Below are 17,829 nucleotides of genomic sequence, written 5' to 3' on the forward strand. Positions count from 1 at the left end.
AGAAAAAAAGTTTTTGTCTCGTGGGCAATATTAAGAGGGAGAGTCCCAAAACTGCAGAACTATTGAGAAATGAAATGAAATCTGAGTTTTACGTCCCACGGTTATGCCGGTTAGGCTAAAGGAGACAGTGATAATGAGTGATAAATGAAATGGTGGAATGAAGAAAGTGGGAGGAAACGGGAGAACCCCGAGAAAACCCACGCACATGGTGTTTGTCCACCACAAAGTTCACTTGGCAGGAGCAGGGTTTGAACCTTGGACCCCATGCACCAGACGTGAACGCTCTACCACTGAGCCACCGCGGCCCCAGCGACAATTAAAAACTAACAACAATTAACACCATACATAAATGTTAAGGACGACAGAAAATATAAAACTCAGTAGAGTGCAACAAAAGTTAAGTTCGTAAGGAGAAACACAAATTTAAGTTAATACAAAGCACTAGATTAAAGGAATTACGAAAATAAAAGCGTGAATACGGCCATCGCAAACAGCGCTCTTCTCCGACGAATGACGAAGGTTATTAGCTAATGAATTCTAAACGTTTCCTGAATCTTAATATTCTAGACATTCTACAATGATATACCGAACACTCAAACGGGAAAGCGAGAACGGCTATCGGTTTCTCAAAAGATGCTGTATATTATAAGGTTCAACGTGTCTTCACACCATGTTTGATGTAACCATGTTAGTCTACACCACATGCTTGAAGTAACCAAACAGACGACAGCAACGAAGAGAACATCGTCCACCATCGCCACCTTTCGACAAGTGACGCAGAGACAGGCTGTCAACATTTCGGTATAAAAGAGGAAAAAACACCACAGAAGATGTCAATTTCGCCTGGTTGATCAAAATACCAACTCTCTAAAACGCCTGGTCATTGGTTCCTCTCATTTATCCAACGAACCACAAAATAATTATAGGACATTTTACTTATTTGTAATATACTGTATTTCAAGAGGAAACTTCACAATATTATTGAAATTTATATTCGTTAGTCTGGTCCTATTGACACTGCATCCGATGTCAAAAATAGCTATGTACACAGTGTGGCAATTAGGGAACTTTTTTTTTTCACAGTTAGCCTTGACAGGAAAGTTTTCACAGTGCACAATCTTGCATGTGATTTTCGGAATACATGTAGAAATTTTCAGTTCGGAGAGTCACCACTGTGATGTGTGATGTAGCTAAGTGTAAACTGGTGTGATACGTGGTCATCGTTTCAACAATGGAACAAAGAGTGAATATGGGAAGCATTTGAGATGTTGCAATAGCTTTAAGGGGACAGTTGTTTTCGTCGTTGCCATGTTTCTTAATGGCATAAGAGGTCCAGTGCTGGAAGGGAGTCTGTGGAAAATCAGCAGCTCCATGTTCAAGCAGCTCGGTCAGAACAAATTAAATAATTGACAAAGATCGAGGTATCGTATTGAATGACCCAAATGCACATCTCAGGGTAACATAAGACCTCATGGGGATCAATAAGGAGACTGTTCACCAAATAACAACGAAAGGTTTACAGAAAAGGAAGCTTTGTGCACATTTCGTGGTCTATTCCTTGACAGCAGAGAAGAGACCCAAGTGTATATCTTTGGAGTCGGTCAGCTTTTGGCCCAAAAGAATGTTTATGTTATCACACACTTAAAAGGTTTTTTAACGACGTTTACGTAATCCAGAAGGCAATGTCGAAAACCTTCAAGACTATTACATTACAGGATCTCCAGAAGTTACTCAATTTACTTACTGAATCGGATGGACAAAAGAGATTCCTACTTTGAATAAACAGGTAAATTGGTTCCACTTTATATATATATATATATATATATATATATATATATATATATATATATATATATATATATATATATATATTTATTTATTTATTTATATTGTTACGGTGTAACATTAGGCGGGCCTTGAAACTAGGGTCAAGCCGCCACTGATCTATTTCGGCTACTACTGGCGTGAGGTGACCCTAATCTTAGCGAAGCGGTAGAGGAACGTTGAAATGGAATGAAATCTTTAAGTTTTACGTCCCACGATTACGCCGGTTAGGCTAAAGGAGACGGTGAAGATGACAAATGAATGAAATGGTGGAATGAAAGAAGTGGGAGGAAACGGGAGAACCCCGAGAAAACCCACGAGCACGATGTTTGTGCAGCACAAAGTCCACACGGTGCAAGCTGGGATCGAACCAGGGACCCCATGCACCAGAGGTGAACGCTCTACCACTGAGCCACCGCGCCGGTAGAGGAACGTTATTGAAATTGGTTCTTGTAGGTATCATGCCAACGTGATTACTTATTTTTTATTTTTATTTCTTTATTTTCCCACACTTTTGGAAAAAGTAACAGAGCAAGCCACGATGAAAGGATTTGCGTAAATAAGTAGCCAATGATAAAAACATGAAAATTTATCAGTCAAACAATTCACCGAATTAAGCGTCGACTAAAGTCGGAATGTTCTGAGATCTCTATTTACGCAATTGCAACAAAAATAGGGTTCTCCTAGAATATGACGCTGTGAACTGATGTAATTCTAAAACTGAAAATAATTCTGCATATCCTAGAAGTCGAGGGTTGTGTTACTATTCCAAAGGGATTACCTCCACGTGTGTGATAAAGTAGTCTAGTTTTATCCGAAAATTAAAATAATAACTTCTGCCGACTCAGTCCCTGAATGGGTAATCCTTACGTCAGACGGCGCTTATAAAAATAAGAGAAAAAACTCTCTTGGGGTGATAGGGTTCCTTGTCTTGTGTTGTGCTCGCCTTGTGCGGTGCTTGGTACGTCGTCGTCATGCGGAGTGTCAGTCAACACTTCGTGCTGAAACTACATTAGATATGTAAGAAATGAAACTTTAATATTTTCTACTCAAATGCAAAGAAGGTGGAGAGGCTGAAACTTCGTACTTTAACAACTTTCCGTCACTCAGAACATTGCCTCTAGCTTACTAGATTATTTTTCGCAATACTCCCCTTTAGGAGTCGCTAGAATACCTTATAGCCAGTGAGGTAAAGGCTATTCAAGCTGGTATTTAATATTAGCAAAAGAGACTACATAAATGGTTAAAATATGAGCCTTCTAAACCTGAGCTATATTTCAAAGAATTCCTTTTTTTTTTTTTTTTAATGTATAAATTATTTTAATTTATCTTGTAATAAATTTACTAGCTTAAGAGGGTTATTTTCATTTTTTTAATGGATTACTGATCTAGAGTTAATGATCACTAACAGCTATCTGGAGCATCAGTCGATAGACGTACTATGCTAGTCGATCCTGTTACTGCACTGTAGCTAACGTCCCCGTTTTCTTTATAAGTATCCTGTGAACTTGGTGCTGATGACAGAAGGTTTTCTCGAGGCAGTCTAGATAGCGAACTACATGCTATCTTATCCAAGAGACATGATACTGGAAGTTGTTTAAGCAAGTGCCGAACCACATTGAGAGACGTCGCCTTGGACGGAAGGATTTGTGGGATCGAACCTTCTCCGAGACAATTGGAGACCCAGCTCGTCCCTTTCATCTCACACTCTTAACACCTGGCATGTCTCTCAACAGCTCCAGGTACTTTATAACAGAATACAGAAGGCTGTTTCACCCTTTTGGTAGTGAAGTACAGACCCGTGTCCTAGGGCGTAAAACCCCGTTTCCACCAGCGATCATGTTCGATATGAGAGCCCCGTTGGTTAACGATTACACGACATCGTAGTTTCCACTGAAGGAGACCTCTATTGAGCACTGCCTGATCCAATTTCGCCCACTCCTCCTTGCACACTTTCCAAAGGCCAACAAATGTGGTCGGACGACGCTTATTGATGTTCCGTTTGAGGAGGCTGAAAGCACAGAAGTCCATAGGGGATGCATCTGGTGACTTGACGGGGATGTCTCAAAATAGGATAGCCTTTACACCTGTCTCCTGTTCCATGCGTGTCATGTAGGTAGTGTTGTAAATAGAAAAAAAACCGTTCGTATTTTTTCTGAAATGTACGTTTTTTTTTAGAAAAAAACATTGCCTCTCGTTTTTTTTCTAAATTTCGTTTTTTTTCAAATAGTCATTTGTAATGTATCTTACGTCATTTAAGCCTGAAGTATTTTTATGTAGGTGTAATTACCATAAAATGCAACATAAATTAAACACTAGATGCTGATACGGTACAAATATTTTACAATTTATATGAGTAGCGTACCTATTAATAATCCGGGTTTCTGTACTGTTTCACCAATATCAATTAAGAAATAAAAGTATAAATGAACATTTGTTTTTTTCGTGGAAGTAGGCCTTTAATAAGAACGGAAATAATATCACGAAGAGTATAAAATGCAAATAACTTGTCTAAAGGTAAAAACTAATACTAATTTTCCTACTAACATTTTTCTGAATATCATATATAAATAATTTGTCGACTAGATATATGATATGCATTGCTGACTCTACCTTATGTGCAACACGTGCACTTGCACTGAGATGCAATATCTGTCATAAGTATTTTATTTAAAATAAATATTTCTTGTTGGAGACAGACTTCATGATCATGGTAGCTAAATTTACTAAGCCAGAGGTACCCACAAGGAGGGGGGGCTATGACGCAAATTGCGTCATTGAAATATTTGGGGGGGTTAAAAATCTATATAAATATGCTTGAGGGTGTGTAAAAATTAATCGAAAAGATTTTTTTCATGGAAGAACACCTACGGATAGACAATTGAGGGGGTGCTTCATGGACATGAGGGGGTGGGCACCACTGACTAAGCTGACCTTCTATTTGAATACTACATTCATAAATTATGTTTAGGTCGCATTAGTTTAAGTCACATGATCAGTGCTAAAGCAAATGGTAAAATAAATCCCAGAATAAATTGCTTGATTGTTGTCAAATACAGGAACTCAATTCTCGAATGCCTGTCCCCTTTGGTTAGTTATCAAAGTTCTGATATGAAGCTTCTCTTGTCTTTGTCGCAAATAAGATCGTTATCATGGAAGGTGGAAACACTTTAAAAAAAATAACAGATGTAGAAGGAAAATCAAGAAATAAAGATAAAAGAGCTAGTTGCACTATAATTGCAAACTGATATGTAGAGATTGAAACTCGATATTGAATTCTATAAAAAGGATTATCATCTTTCAGATGTATTTGCTTTATCTTTCACTAACATAATAGATTAATATTTAAAGAAAAATACAGACACAACAATATTGTATTTGTAGTTCGTATTTAAGCCTTTCTGAGTGCGAGTGTAGTTTCCCTCCCTTTCGTTGTTCATGCTGGAGTAGCATACTTAAAATCGTGACTTTTAAGATTTGTTCTTTCTGGAGAAAGATTTAGGCGGCAAATTACGTCATTGCGCGGGCGACAAATTGCCTAGGGCCGGCCTGATGATATGTACACTCATGTCCATAATGATTGTCGCATATCTATAACTGTCTTCTTGTAAGAATATAATTTGATAATGATTTTGCAGGGTACTTTTAATACTGATGCTGTGTGTATAATCGGAAAATGTATATTTGTGGTAAATTTCAAAGGAAAAGAATTATAAATACGAAAATGAGAAAGAGTAAAAGAAACTGTTGCTAAATGGACAAGAAAGTTTTATTTTCGTTTTATTGTTCTTATTTACTGCTGTTTTGACATGAAATTTGCCACATACATGTCTTTGCCGATTATACACATACTAACATTATAAGAAATACCAGGCGGATTCGTTATCAAATTATATTCCTACAACAACATATTTATAGACATGCGACAATAATCTTGGACATGAGTGTACATACAAGACATGAATATAGGATGACATAATTTGAACTAACGTAGGGTGTTTCAAAATGAATATTACGGTGTTGAACAATTAACAATTAACTTACAATTATAAGTATTATCAAATAAAAGAGCAACTCAAACAGTTTTGTACACACGCATGCCATGCATTGTTTCCTCTGTCTGCCGTTAGAAAGAGCAAGCAGCAAAGATGGAGACTAGAGACCAGAAAGCTTTGTGTTTTAACTTTGCAAAGACTGAGTCTGTAGTTACAGTGCAACCGTCTGTGTGAATTGAATGTTTTGTGCCATATGGCGGAAAGTTTATGGGTCTTTCTCGCCTATTGACTCAATGTGTGCCATGTGATGAATAAAGCTCACATCGAACACTTGAAGCAAAAACTGTTTGAGGTGTTCTTTTATTTGATGTATTGTTTATAATTGTGCGTAAAATGTAATAAGTACTACGAAGACTTAATTCCCCCGATATTCATTTTAAAACACCCTGCATTTCTCAGCATCAGTATTGGAACTAAGATGTAAAAAGGAGAGATTGTGATTGTTTACAACAGCGATATTATTATTAGTCAAGACTATAATTACTACAACAACACAAGTTAGTAATTAAATGTACACTCGTAACCCTTTCGGATCCAGGTGGTCAAAGTGGCACATACGGGTGTGTCCATTTTTTAATCCACTCCTGTATGGTCACTAATTAAGATATCGGTATATATATTTTTTGCCAAATATGGTTGGTCCATAGTTTATCATTTTAGTTTCTTTTTCTTCTGTGTGTCGAATTTCCCTCTCAAATTTCACCCCAGTCAAAAATTCGAGAATTTCGTTTTTTTTTTTATTACTTTGCTCCTGTAGCTTCATTCGTTGTAGAGAGACCTCCTTAAGACTTGTCAGGTAGATACGTCGGATGGATACCTAATTGTTGACATCAATTGGACGGGCTTACGCGCAGTGTTACCAACTACAGAAATTAAAATCTTAAATTTGGGCAAAAAATTCGAATTTTTTGTTATAAACCGTACCTATACGTCCGAATGCAAGTCAACTTACGCCAGTCGAACATTTGTTCTTACTGAACAAACTCGGGTACATATCGTTACAGTGGGGTAATTAGGGGACGCACGAAAAATTCGGATTAAGGTTCTAACTCTTGATTTTCCCCTACTTTTCTCTTTATCGAAATATATTTTTGGTAATTAAAAGCATTGTTTCTTAAATATCGCCATGATAAGCCATGATACTTGTAGGATTTATTAGTAATGTACCAGTGTTTATTTTAAGATAGTTTTCGTCTGTCTAGTAGCAGTGTTGCCAGCTACGGAAAATTTTAATTCAAGATGTTAGGGGAAAATTACGTGTTTTGTCTATTATATCCCTCTTGTTGGCTACATAGGAAGAAAAGTACCAGTATCTGAAAGTCTTGTCTTTACCCTTCACAACGCACTATAGAAAGTTTCAATAGGATAGTTAGGGGAAGTACAGTTAAGGTTTACAGTAGACCTTGTTCTCTAAGTGGAAAGATAACTGTGATTTTTTTTTAGGTAGACTGAAATATTTTTTAATGAACTGCTTACTTTATTAGATATCGCTACAATACTTATAGGGTATATTATAGAGATATCAAAGCCTCTTTTAAGATAGTTTGTGTGTATCTGCTAGCACTGTTGCCAGCTACAGAAAATTTTAATTTCCGATTTTAGGGAGAAATTTTGAAAAAAAATCCCTTTTTGTCTCTATTATTTCCCTCTTGTTGGCTACATTCGAACAAACATACCACTGTCTGAAAGCCTCATCTTTAGCCTATACAGCACACCATAAAAAGTTTTGGTAGAATAATTAGGGGAAGTACAGTTAAGGCTTATAATAAACTATGTTCTGTAAATGTTAAGAAAATTGTGAATTTCTGAGGTAGAATGAGATATTTAAAAAAAAAATCATGCTTACTTTGTTAGATATCGCCATGATACTTGTAGGTAGTATTCTTGGGGTACGAAGGTTTACTTTCAGATAGTTTACGTCTGTTTTATGGCAGTGTTTCCAGCCAAAACAATTAATTCCCGATTTTAAGTAAAAAATTTGGCAAATTTCCCTTTCTCCTCTATTATTTCCCTGTTGCTCGCTACGTTGCAACAAATGTACCACTACCTGAACGCTTTATCTTTAGCCTACAGAACGCACTATAAAAAGTTTCAATAGGATAATTAGAGAAGCTGTAGCCCCGGCATATCTGGTGGGTTTTGCTTCTGAGGCGTAAAAAGTGTCAAAATTTCATGTGTATGGAAACAGAGAATTTTTTCTTTCTCTCTTTGAATGGAAGCCAGCGACTTTAGGTTTTTACTGTACCATGTCAACGCACCAAAGAATTTTTTTAGGTGACTTAGACGCATATGGCAACAGTGGTGCTAGATACAAAAATCTTGAAATTCGGTTAGGGATTTTTTGTAAATTTTCACCCCTACATTTCCCTCAGTAATTTCCCACCCGCTCGCAACACTGCAATGTAACGTACACCAAAAAATAGCCACCATTCCTTTTCTAAAAAACAAGGTCTTAACCATATCAATAGGGTAAATGGTTTTTGAGCAATAAGTCACTAACTGACAAAGTAGAAAAACGCCAAAAATGATCTGGGTCCGAAAGGAATAATCACACGATTTTGCTCGTATAGGTACAAGGAAACAAACGATTTGTAAGTTACGAGGGCTTCGACTCAAGTTCTATTGATTATTTCAATAATTTTCAACATAAATCAATAAATAATAGCTGCCAGAAAAAAAACAGACATTTGAAAAAAAACATGAAAAAGAACGATGTTTTTTATTGAAAAAAAACTTCACAGAAAAAAAACCGTTTTTTTACAACACTACATGTAGGCCACCGTTCGTTTGTCAGTATGGCTGCTGGCCTTGTCCTGGTGGATGAACACTGTCAGTGTCATTGTCAAAGCCGGGGCATGTTGGCGATAGATGGGTTCCAGTACATGCTCGATATAATACGCTGCATTCACCTTGACATTTGATGACAACCGGTGTATTGGAAGCTTTCCTTTTGCACAGAAACCCGTCACTACCATAAATCCCTTTGGAAAACTCTCCTTGCAGGAGCGAACCCACTTTGCATGATCGGTTTCATCACTGCGGCGGTAGTAAATTGCACGCATCTGCTGGGATCCTGTCAAATAGACCCATGCTTCATCTAAGGTGATCACATAACGCCATTTGTCACCTGCCTGGTAACCTTCATACAGCCTTTTGCATGCCACCCGCTGTTCTGCGATATGCGTTGGCTTCAGAACATGGACCCGCCGCTTGTGTGCACTTCTGAGTCCCAAATTGTTGCGTATGATTCGGTGTACAGTTGCAGCTGGACCGTCCAACACGCCTCGCTATGTCACGCTGGGTGGGTGGATTCTCCTGGGTAACAAACCGGCGGAAATTGGCAATGACGTCTTGACTGCTTTGTGAAGCCGGTTGCTTCTTTTGCCCCTTTTGACGACGCATGGCAATGGTTTGCTCTGGATGTGAAACCAGGGTGGAAAAAAAATCATGATTTTTTTAAAAATCATTTTTGATGATTTTTTTGATTTAAATCAAATCTTTCTCCTCGTATAATACAAGTCGCGAACTGAAGAAAAAGCATTACGAATTAGTATTAAATGCCAATTATGCCATTTAAGTGAAAGTATTGGGTTTGAATTTTGAATTAATCCCGAATCGTTAACCTATATCAATCAAAAAAAAAAAAAAAGTTTCTTAACCCTTTTAAATTATGGCTTTTTTTTTTTTTTGGTAAATTATTGACTTCCAGTCAAGGATCATCCCTATTTACCCTAGGATCATGGTTCATACCTCATTCTCTTCGGAATAGAACAGCTTTTAAAACGGTAACGGTAAAAAGCTTGAAATTTTGTACACACATTTAGTACACTCTTACAAGTAAAGGGTTCAAATGCATGAATCGAGTTGCAGGATGAGACATAGTGCGTCTGATAGAGGACGTGAAAATATGTGTATGTGCAAAGTTATAGCTGCTGAACGCAATAAGAAACGGAGAGGGAGGAGATCAAAGTTGGTGGGGAAGGCTTATGCTATGTTATAGAAATACATCAAATAACAATGAGCTAAGAACATCCCCACAATACCCCAGATGACCCGGATGTAATATAAAAATTTCCTCAGACATCCCTATTTATCCTAGAATCATGATTTGTACATTATTCTCTTCAGAATAAAACAGAGTTTCAAACGGTACCATTCCAATGTCTCCATCGTGCAGGTCAGTGGTTCTCAAAGTTGTTGTGACCGCGACCCATATTAAATATTAAAACTATTTTGTGGCCCAGCTACTTTTATTCAAATACACATCGTAGTGAATTCCAAACCAATTAAATTTTGTAAGTCATATTTCTAATTTTTCCATAGAAAGGTAACTCAGAGCTAACAATATTCCCAACGCAATGCCCTACCCCGTGACAAATTTTGACTCACCCATTCTCTTTCCATCCTAACCCAGCATCTCTACTGGTTGTACAATCACGAAAGAAAGTATTCTTCCGTTGACAAAATTTCTTTTCCTAATAACTAAATAAAAAAAAAAAAAGCTATTAGAGTACCGCTTTTGGCAAGTTATTAAGTTATAACTAATCTAAGGATAGCAACAAAAAGATCCAAATTAATTAATTTGTTCCCGAGTTATTGACAAAAGAAAATTTGTCAACTGTTAAATACTTTCTTTCCCATGTGTACAACAAGGCAGGGCTCAGCAATCACTTACTCTTCACGTCATTAACAAACGCTTTGAATTTTCATTTCCAGAATGGTACTTACTTTCTAACATATGTTTCTGCATCAAAATAAAATTTTCACAATTTGTCGCGACCCACAAAAACACGGCCCGCGGCCCACCAATGGGTCGTGACCCACACTATGAGAAACACTGGTGTAGGCTATCTGGGGCTGGAAAATCACAAAAAAGGGATTTTCTGTTAAGAAATTTCCCCTTTTTCATTTTTTTACCCCTCTGTACCGCCTCTGTTTAAAGACAAAGATCTGAAACAAATCTGAAAAATACTAAGGGGTGCAGTGAATGAGTGTCCAAAATTTCAAACTTCTAGATGCAAAAGTAAGCCCGCGAAAAATACTATCCCCAAATACCCCAGATTCTCGTATAAAACAGGATCTCAGGTAACAGTTTCCTGAGACATCCCTATATATCCTAAGATCATGGTTCGTACATCATTCTCTTCAGAATAGAACAACCTTTCAGATGGTACCATTTATATGTCTCCATCGTAGGCTGAAAAATCGCTGGACCCCCCCCCCCTGTTTTCACGCAGATATCTGAAATCATTTGAAAAATACTAAGGGTGCACTGGACGAGTGTGCAGAATTTCAGTCTTTTGAATGCAAAATGTAGGCCCGCCAAAAAATAATAAAAATAGGCACAACAATATATATATATATATATATATATGACGCCATCGCGTCCTATGTCTCGACGTAGAGAGGCGTGAAAGCATATGTAACGTGCTCTATGATACCTTCAATCCTGAAAAAACGAAGTAAAAAGCTTTATTGGTACTTTTTTAATCGAATAATGAAGATTTTATCCTATCACCTAAAAATAGGTGATATAAGTTAAAAGGTTGTGTTAAGGAAAGAGTACAGCAACGCTTTTCAAAGTGACACTTTTTTTCCACAAAAGTTACTGATACTTGGCAGGAGCATATTTTTAAAGAAATTGAACTAGCTTGCGGCACGAAATACCTAAATTTTGCCTAAAGTTATAAAATCTAAAAAAAATCACAGAGGGGATAGGACACTTCTAAATACGTCCTATTATCTGGGAACAAAGATATTCTTCATCTTACATGTACATGGTGATTTCTCCGTTGGAATAGTTAACGATTTACAATTTAAACCCTATGTTACGAAGAGAAGAAAACAGGATTGCCCTGTTACCCGTTTAAAACGGGATTTTCCCTAATCATCCTCTGCATGACACTTTTTTTTTCATACTATGCTGTACATACTGTACATTTGAGCCTTATTGTATTATGATTATCATCTTCCATAATCGAAATAACAGAACAGAAACGGAACTTTACTATTTTCACTTTAAATTATTTCGGAATTCGATTTAAATCAATGATTTTTATTTAAAAAATCAAGTGATTTAAATCTGGATTTAAATCAGACTGATTTAAATCAATCCACCCTGTGTGAAACCTTTCTTCTTGTACTGTGTTCTTATTCGGCTATAGCTGTAGCCTGTATCAGAAAGTGCTACGATGTAGCCCTCCCAAAAAGGGTAGATTTTAAGCGGCATTCTGCGCACACACGTCTCTCCTCTGCACGGCTTGTACACAAGTGTCTGGCTACTCCGTACTGCGTGCGTCATGTTGTTAACGCGAAACTAGCGCCTCTGGTGGCGACTACAAATTGCTACCATAAGGATGAAACAGTCTTCTGTAGACCTTGCTTAAGGGAGATTTGCCTGGAGGAACCTCGATAATGGCAGTCAAGAAATTCAAATCTCCTACTTGGTAAGTATATATGTTTCCTTTTAGAATTTATCCAGGGAACATACAACTAGTGCCCTGCATACTTACATAGTAACTAAATTAACGTCGCCCACTTGACCCTCCCTCAGTTTTTGGTATTAAATTCAGGGTGTACACACCACACACACAAATACATATATATATTAGAGACCCAGTCTCATTTCCTAATTGCCCACTGTGCACATCAAAGCAAGGAACAGAATGCTCCAAAGCAACATTGGCAAAGCGGGCTGCTGTGTCAGCACGTTTATATCTCCGACTGCTGATATATTCCGGAACCCACCAGACAACAAAGCCCTGTTGCTGCACCCGATGTCTTCAACGAGAATGTCCTATGTCCTTACTGAACACATTCTCCAAGCCTGGAACAACGCGAATCAATGGAAACGAACACAGAAAATATTGCCATAACGTACATGGCCGAAGGCAAGCCTGACTGCTGTTAATTCAGCAATGAATACTCAACGCAGGTGATGCAGCCCAAATTGTAAACTATTCTCGCACTGGTAACAGACTTTTCCCTTAAAGTCATCCATACCAACACAGTGCTCTATTTGATACATAGTTCTCAACGAAGATCAAGTCGTAGGGGATTTACGAGGAAGCGCAGAATCGTAAATACTGTTTTCCGACGTAAAGAAAGCTAATCACAGCGAGACTCCCATATCCCCAGCTGTAACATGCACGTGCTTCATATCGCGTATAAAGGCCAGGTACTCGCAGCAAAGGCTGCAGGGATGATACAACAGGGTGCACATGAGCTGCGTAGTTTTTGATAGCCTCTTACAACGGAAGACCAATGATGGTTCACGCGCATTTACATATAGGCTAATACAAAGATTATTGCGGTGCTAGTCAGGTGTTAACGTGATGGAGTGTCCAACTGTTACAACAAATAATTACATAACCATAATCTAACTTGAAACGATCCCAAGCAGGGACATACACAGGAGATAGGTCCAGGACATCAGGACCAACCCCTCCCCTCCCCCCGAAATTTCGACTTTTCTGTAAATTTATCTAATTTTAGGGCTGATTTTACAAATTTTAATATAATTTATCCTTATATTGAATTCGGATTCCTCCCGAAATACTGTAAACTCCTGCGTACATGCTAATCCTAAGTGCAATGGAAAAGAGCACGGCGATCGGACACAAAAGTACTTTAGATTGAGAACGACGGTAAAAATAAACGCAAGACATTGAAAGCATCAACGGAGTCAAATGCTACTTTCACACTTAGATTTTTGGCAGCAAATTATGTAAGTAACGCTAAAGCTTTCGCAAAATGACACGGACAAAACGAAAGATCGTAGGTGATAAAATCGTTAACGCATAAGAGCTCATCTGTGACAGCACACTACTGACGCTAACAACAGAGAAAGTGACAGCCAGCATATCACCTTGAGGATTAAATATTTTTTACAATAACGCTCTGACAAACTAGTACCACACGCACTCTAAGACAATGAGAATCAGAAAAACAAAGAGAACACTTTCGGAAAAGTATTTACACAAAAAATGTCTTGTTGTTTGTTTTGAAAGATACGATAAATCAACAATAAAAATCTACTAACACACAGAGTGAAAAAGTGACCGACTAGACCGAGACTCGAACCCGAAACCTCCGGCACACCATGCCGATGCGTTAACCACTACGCCACCCAGTCCGGTTCTCAGAACATCCACTCACTCTCTCTCTCACCAGAATCACAGCAGAGGTCTGTGCTACAACCCACGTGGTCTGCACCTGGTAAGGATCTGGTGTGTTTTAAAAAAAATCAGTTGTTTCCTCTAAAAATGTCTTGTTGTTTGTTTTGAAAGATACGATAAATCAACAATAAAAATCTACTAACACACAGAGTGAAAAAGTGACCGACTGGACCGAGCCTCGAACCCGAAACCTCCGGCACACCATGCCGATGCGTTAACCACTACGCCACCCAGTCCGGTTCTCAGAACATCCACTCACTCTCTCTCTCACCAGAATCACAGCAGAGGTCTGTGCTACAACCCACGTGGTCTGCACCTGGTAAGGATCTGGTGTGTTTAAAAAAAAATCAGTTGTTTCCTCTTTTCATTAGTATATAAAAAATTACTATTTTCCATTTTTAAAATTTCTACTTTCAATATATTGCAGAAGTCGAAAATTAAATATTTGTTAGAGCATTTAGAATTTACTTACCATTTAACAAAATTCAAATTCCTCAGGTTTAGAAAACAAGAATGTGTGATGTTTTACGTATTAGGGTTAATTTTCAATAGAATTTCCATGTGTTAGGGTAAAGGAAACATTAAAAATATCCAAAGTTTATCAATTTGCGTACATTTAGAATCTAGAGCGTGGTCCGGAAGTGAGCGTGCTTTCTGACGGTTTTAGGTTTTAACCACATTTGTTTGGTAGCATTGCTTGGCATTGTCTGGTAACATTGATATCAAATGGTATCAAAGACACTGTTGTGTTACAGCAGAATGGGGCATCAGCGCACTTCGCCATTCACGTGCGCAATTACCTGAATCAAACGTTTTCTGGCAGCAGGATTGAAAGAGGTTGTGCAACTTTACCAGTTCCCTTTGCCTGCCAGCTCCACGAAGCCCCGATCTGACACCAGACAATGCTCTCTGGGTTTTTATAAAGCAATAAGTAAGAAACACTCGATATCACACAATACAGGAATTACGAGCAGCTGTGGAACACGCCTTCACCCCCGTGACTCCAGTATCTACGCAAAACATCTGCGAAAACTTGGCGCAGAATTCAGCTGTCTTACGACATGGATGGTGATCATACCGATGTTTATGACTCGTAAGACTCTTAGGACTTCATGATAACTATGTACAGACATTCTACCATAACTAACACTATACTGTTGAAACTAAGGGGGGAGGGGGTACGCCCACTTCCGGACCACACTGTAAATTACAAATTACTATATTGCATTTATCAAATTGATTTCCGGTCAGGGAAGATAACTTCCGGTAGAATTTAGAAATTCAAAATACAAGGATGATATTTAGCCCAATTTTGCATGTGGTTTTGTTTCAATAGACTACACAATACAAACTACAATCTGGCTAAAAGGCTTGTTACAAATTATAGGCTCACCCTGCCACAATAAATCCAACTACAGGTAATACATTAGTACTTCCATCATTCGGATACTCACACTGTTTGCTGTATGGTAGATAAGGAATGACTCCCACAATGCTCTTTGCTGAAGACGTTTTGCATGCGTACGCCATGATCAGAAGCTCCATTATGTTATTGTTCACGTCCCTAAAAACAAACGAATAACTATCAATTGATATACATAATAAAATAATTAATTTAACTCTATCTAATTGGGGCTCTATGTATTAATCTTGGTTCTTTTTTATTTAGCATACTGTTATCATAAAATAAAAAGAAAACGGCCATCTCTTATTTCAAAGAATTATACTTTATTATGAACAGAAATAAAATTTAATTAAATAAAATTAACATCATAGATTGGAGACAGAATCTATAATAAATAATAATAAATTTACGAAGTCAGTGAGATCTTAGGAAAAACACTTCAACTACTGCTGTCATACTCGTAGAAATACAACTATCTGAGCTCCAATCATCCGGATCGATATCAGGAACAAGGCTGACCATTCATCTTGAAATATTATTGAACTTATCAACTAATAGGTAAAATTCGATTAAATTTTGCAACATTCAAATATCGACAAGGAGACATTGTCATGCTCCATAATATCACCCCATTAACAGTGCTGCCCACACAACAAAAAGTGGAGCATTCCACGAAAAAAGAATTTGTGAAAATATAAAAAATAGCTGTTCTCAAAATTGGTTTATTACTTTCAAACCAATAGAATTGGTTTATATATTAATTTTGAAAGACACTCAATTTTTATTGCATACTGCAACACTGCTTTTTAAGATGGCCGTTCTCAAGTGGTGAACAAATGATGTTTGTTCTGTTTCAAAGCTTACATTAAGTTGGTAATATAAAGATTGTATGTTTTATATTGCTAATGTAAGTTTCAAACATAAAACAATCAACAGTTTTATTTCATACCTAACAAATTACATCCATATCTATTTCTACTTCCTCAACAATTTGTATTTAAAACAAACTTTATCTTTCTGTCTCGTACGTGACACGGTGAGATGGATTTCTCTCTTTCTTAGCTGTCTCCAAAAAAAATATAAATAAATCTCTATAATAATAATAATAATAATAATAATAATAATAATAATAATAATAATAATAATAATAATAATAATAATAGCTAGATTTGAATTTAAGAAAAAAAAGTGATTTCTTTTATTTTTAGAAATTTAGGCAATGGAGGTGTACAGCCATACTAGCGAGAACCCTAATTCCAAAAGAGAGAGAGAATGACTTTGTAAAGATAAGCAAAAATTAATAAAATATTGTTAAATAAAAAAAATTAAAAAATGAAAATAGGAGTATATAAAAAAATTTCAATCCGATTCCCATTACTATGAACATACAAATCCATTTGCCAAGTAATGCAGATCCCTGCCTCAAGACCCGAGACCCTTTCGAATCAAATAATCATTTAATAAAAAAATCCATATCACTTATATAACTAGCTTAGAAGAAACACATTGAAAAAAAATTCTACAATGACGACAAATGGTGTTTGTGAGAGAAAAAAGAGAATGACCTACTTTGCAATCACCATGGAACAGGATAAAATTTTGTGAAGAACTTTGGAATACTTAATCTCGGTTATCGAATAGCATTTACATTGATTCTAAACATACCATTAGGAATGTCAAAACTTCATCGTATCTAGAAAGAATAGTATTTAAATCATTTTACATTAGGACTAAACATCAAGATTTAAATTTAGACGATGGATGTCTTGACAAACAGTGGGATCATATCATAAAGACAGTTGATGCCTCGGAGCTGAAAAGTGAGTCGTGGCTATCAGATCTAAACTTTTTTTTTTTTTTAATGCCTATATTGTATATTTTAATGTCTATATTGTAAAAATGCCATAAAATAAAATTTAGGGAAGTTTCAAAGACCTCTCGAGCTGCGCGAATAGAAGCTTTTCATTTCAAACTTCCTAAGGAAATTAATAGAAGTATTGGTAAGTTGAATTCGGACTTAGTGTCCCTTTTAGCAGCATGGTTATTGAAGATGTGGACTTTCCAGATAAATGTGGGATCCGACCCACCCCCTGGTATCGAATCTGGGTTTTTCACTTCGAAAACGCGTAAACTAACCATATAGTCATGAGGGAGCTACAGAAATATTAATCCGGAGACAATGTCTAAGTATAAAAACGACGCTTGGTCATTTTGCGTACAACTCTATAACAACAAGAGAGAATGGATATCTGACAATAGTAAACAAAATGAAGCAGCACATTTAAGGAAAGTGGTTATAAACTTTGTTGATGAACATTCTAGGAAACGAATAGAAACAAGAACAACTGGGGAGTCCTACGAGGACCCC

At 37.0% G+C, this 17,829-nt stretch overlaps 1 protein-coding gene across 1 annotated transcript in view; it reads right to left on the minus strand.

Annotated features, from left to right (window-relative positions):
• Positions 1 to 17,829, minus strand: part of LOC145665069 (phosphoribosyl pyrophosphate synthase-associated protein 2) — a 45,468-nt gene that overhangs the window by 21,287 nt on the left and 6,352 nt on the right. Inside the window, exon 3 of the mRNA XM_081732329.1 lies at positions 15,511 to 15,620. Coding sequence (XP_081588455.1) covers positions 15,511 to 15,620 — 110 coding nt within the window. The remainder of the gene's footprint in view (positions 1 to 15,510; positions 15,621 to 17,829) is intronic.

This window comes from Thermobia domestica, chromosome 11 (genome assembly GCF_964235325.1).
Source record: "Thermobia domestica chromosome 11, izTheDome1.hap1.1, whole genome shotgun sequence".
Taxonomy (NCBI): domain Eukaryota; kingdom Metazoa; phylum Arthropoda; class Insecta; order Zygentoma; family Lepismatidae; genus Thermobia; species Thermobia domestica.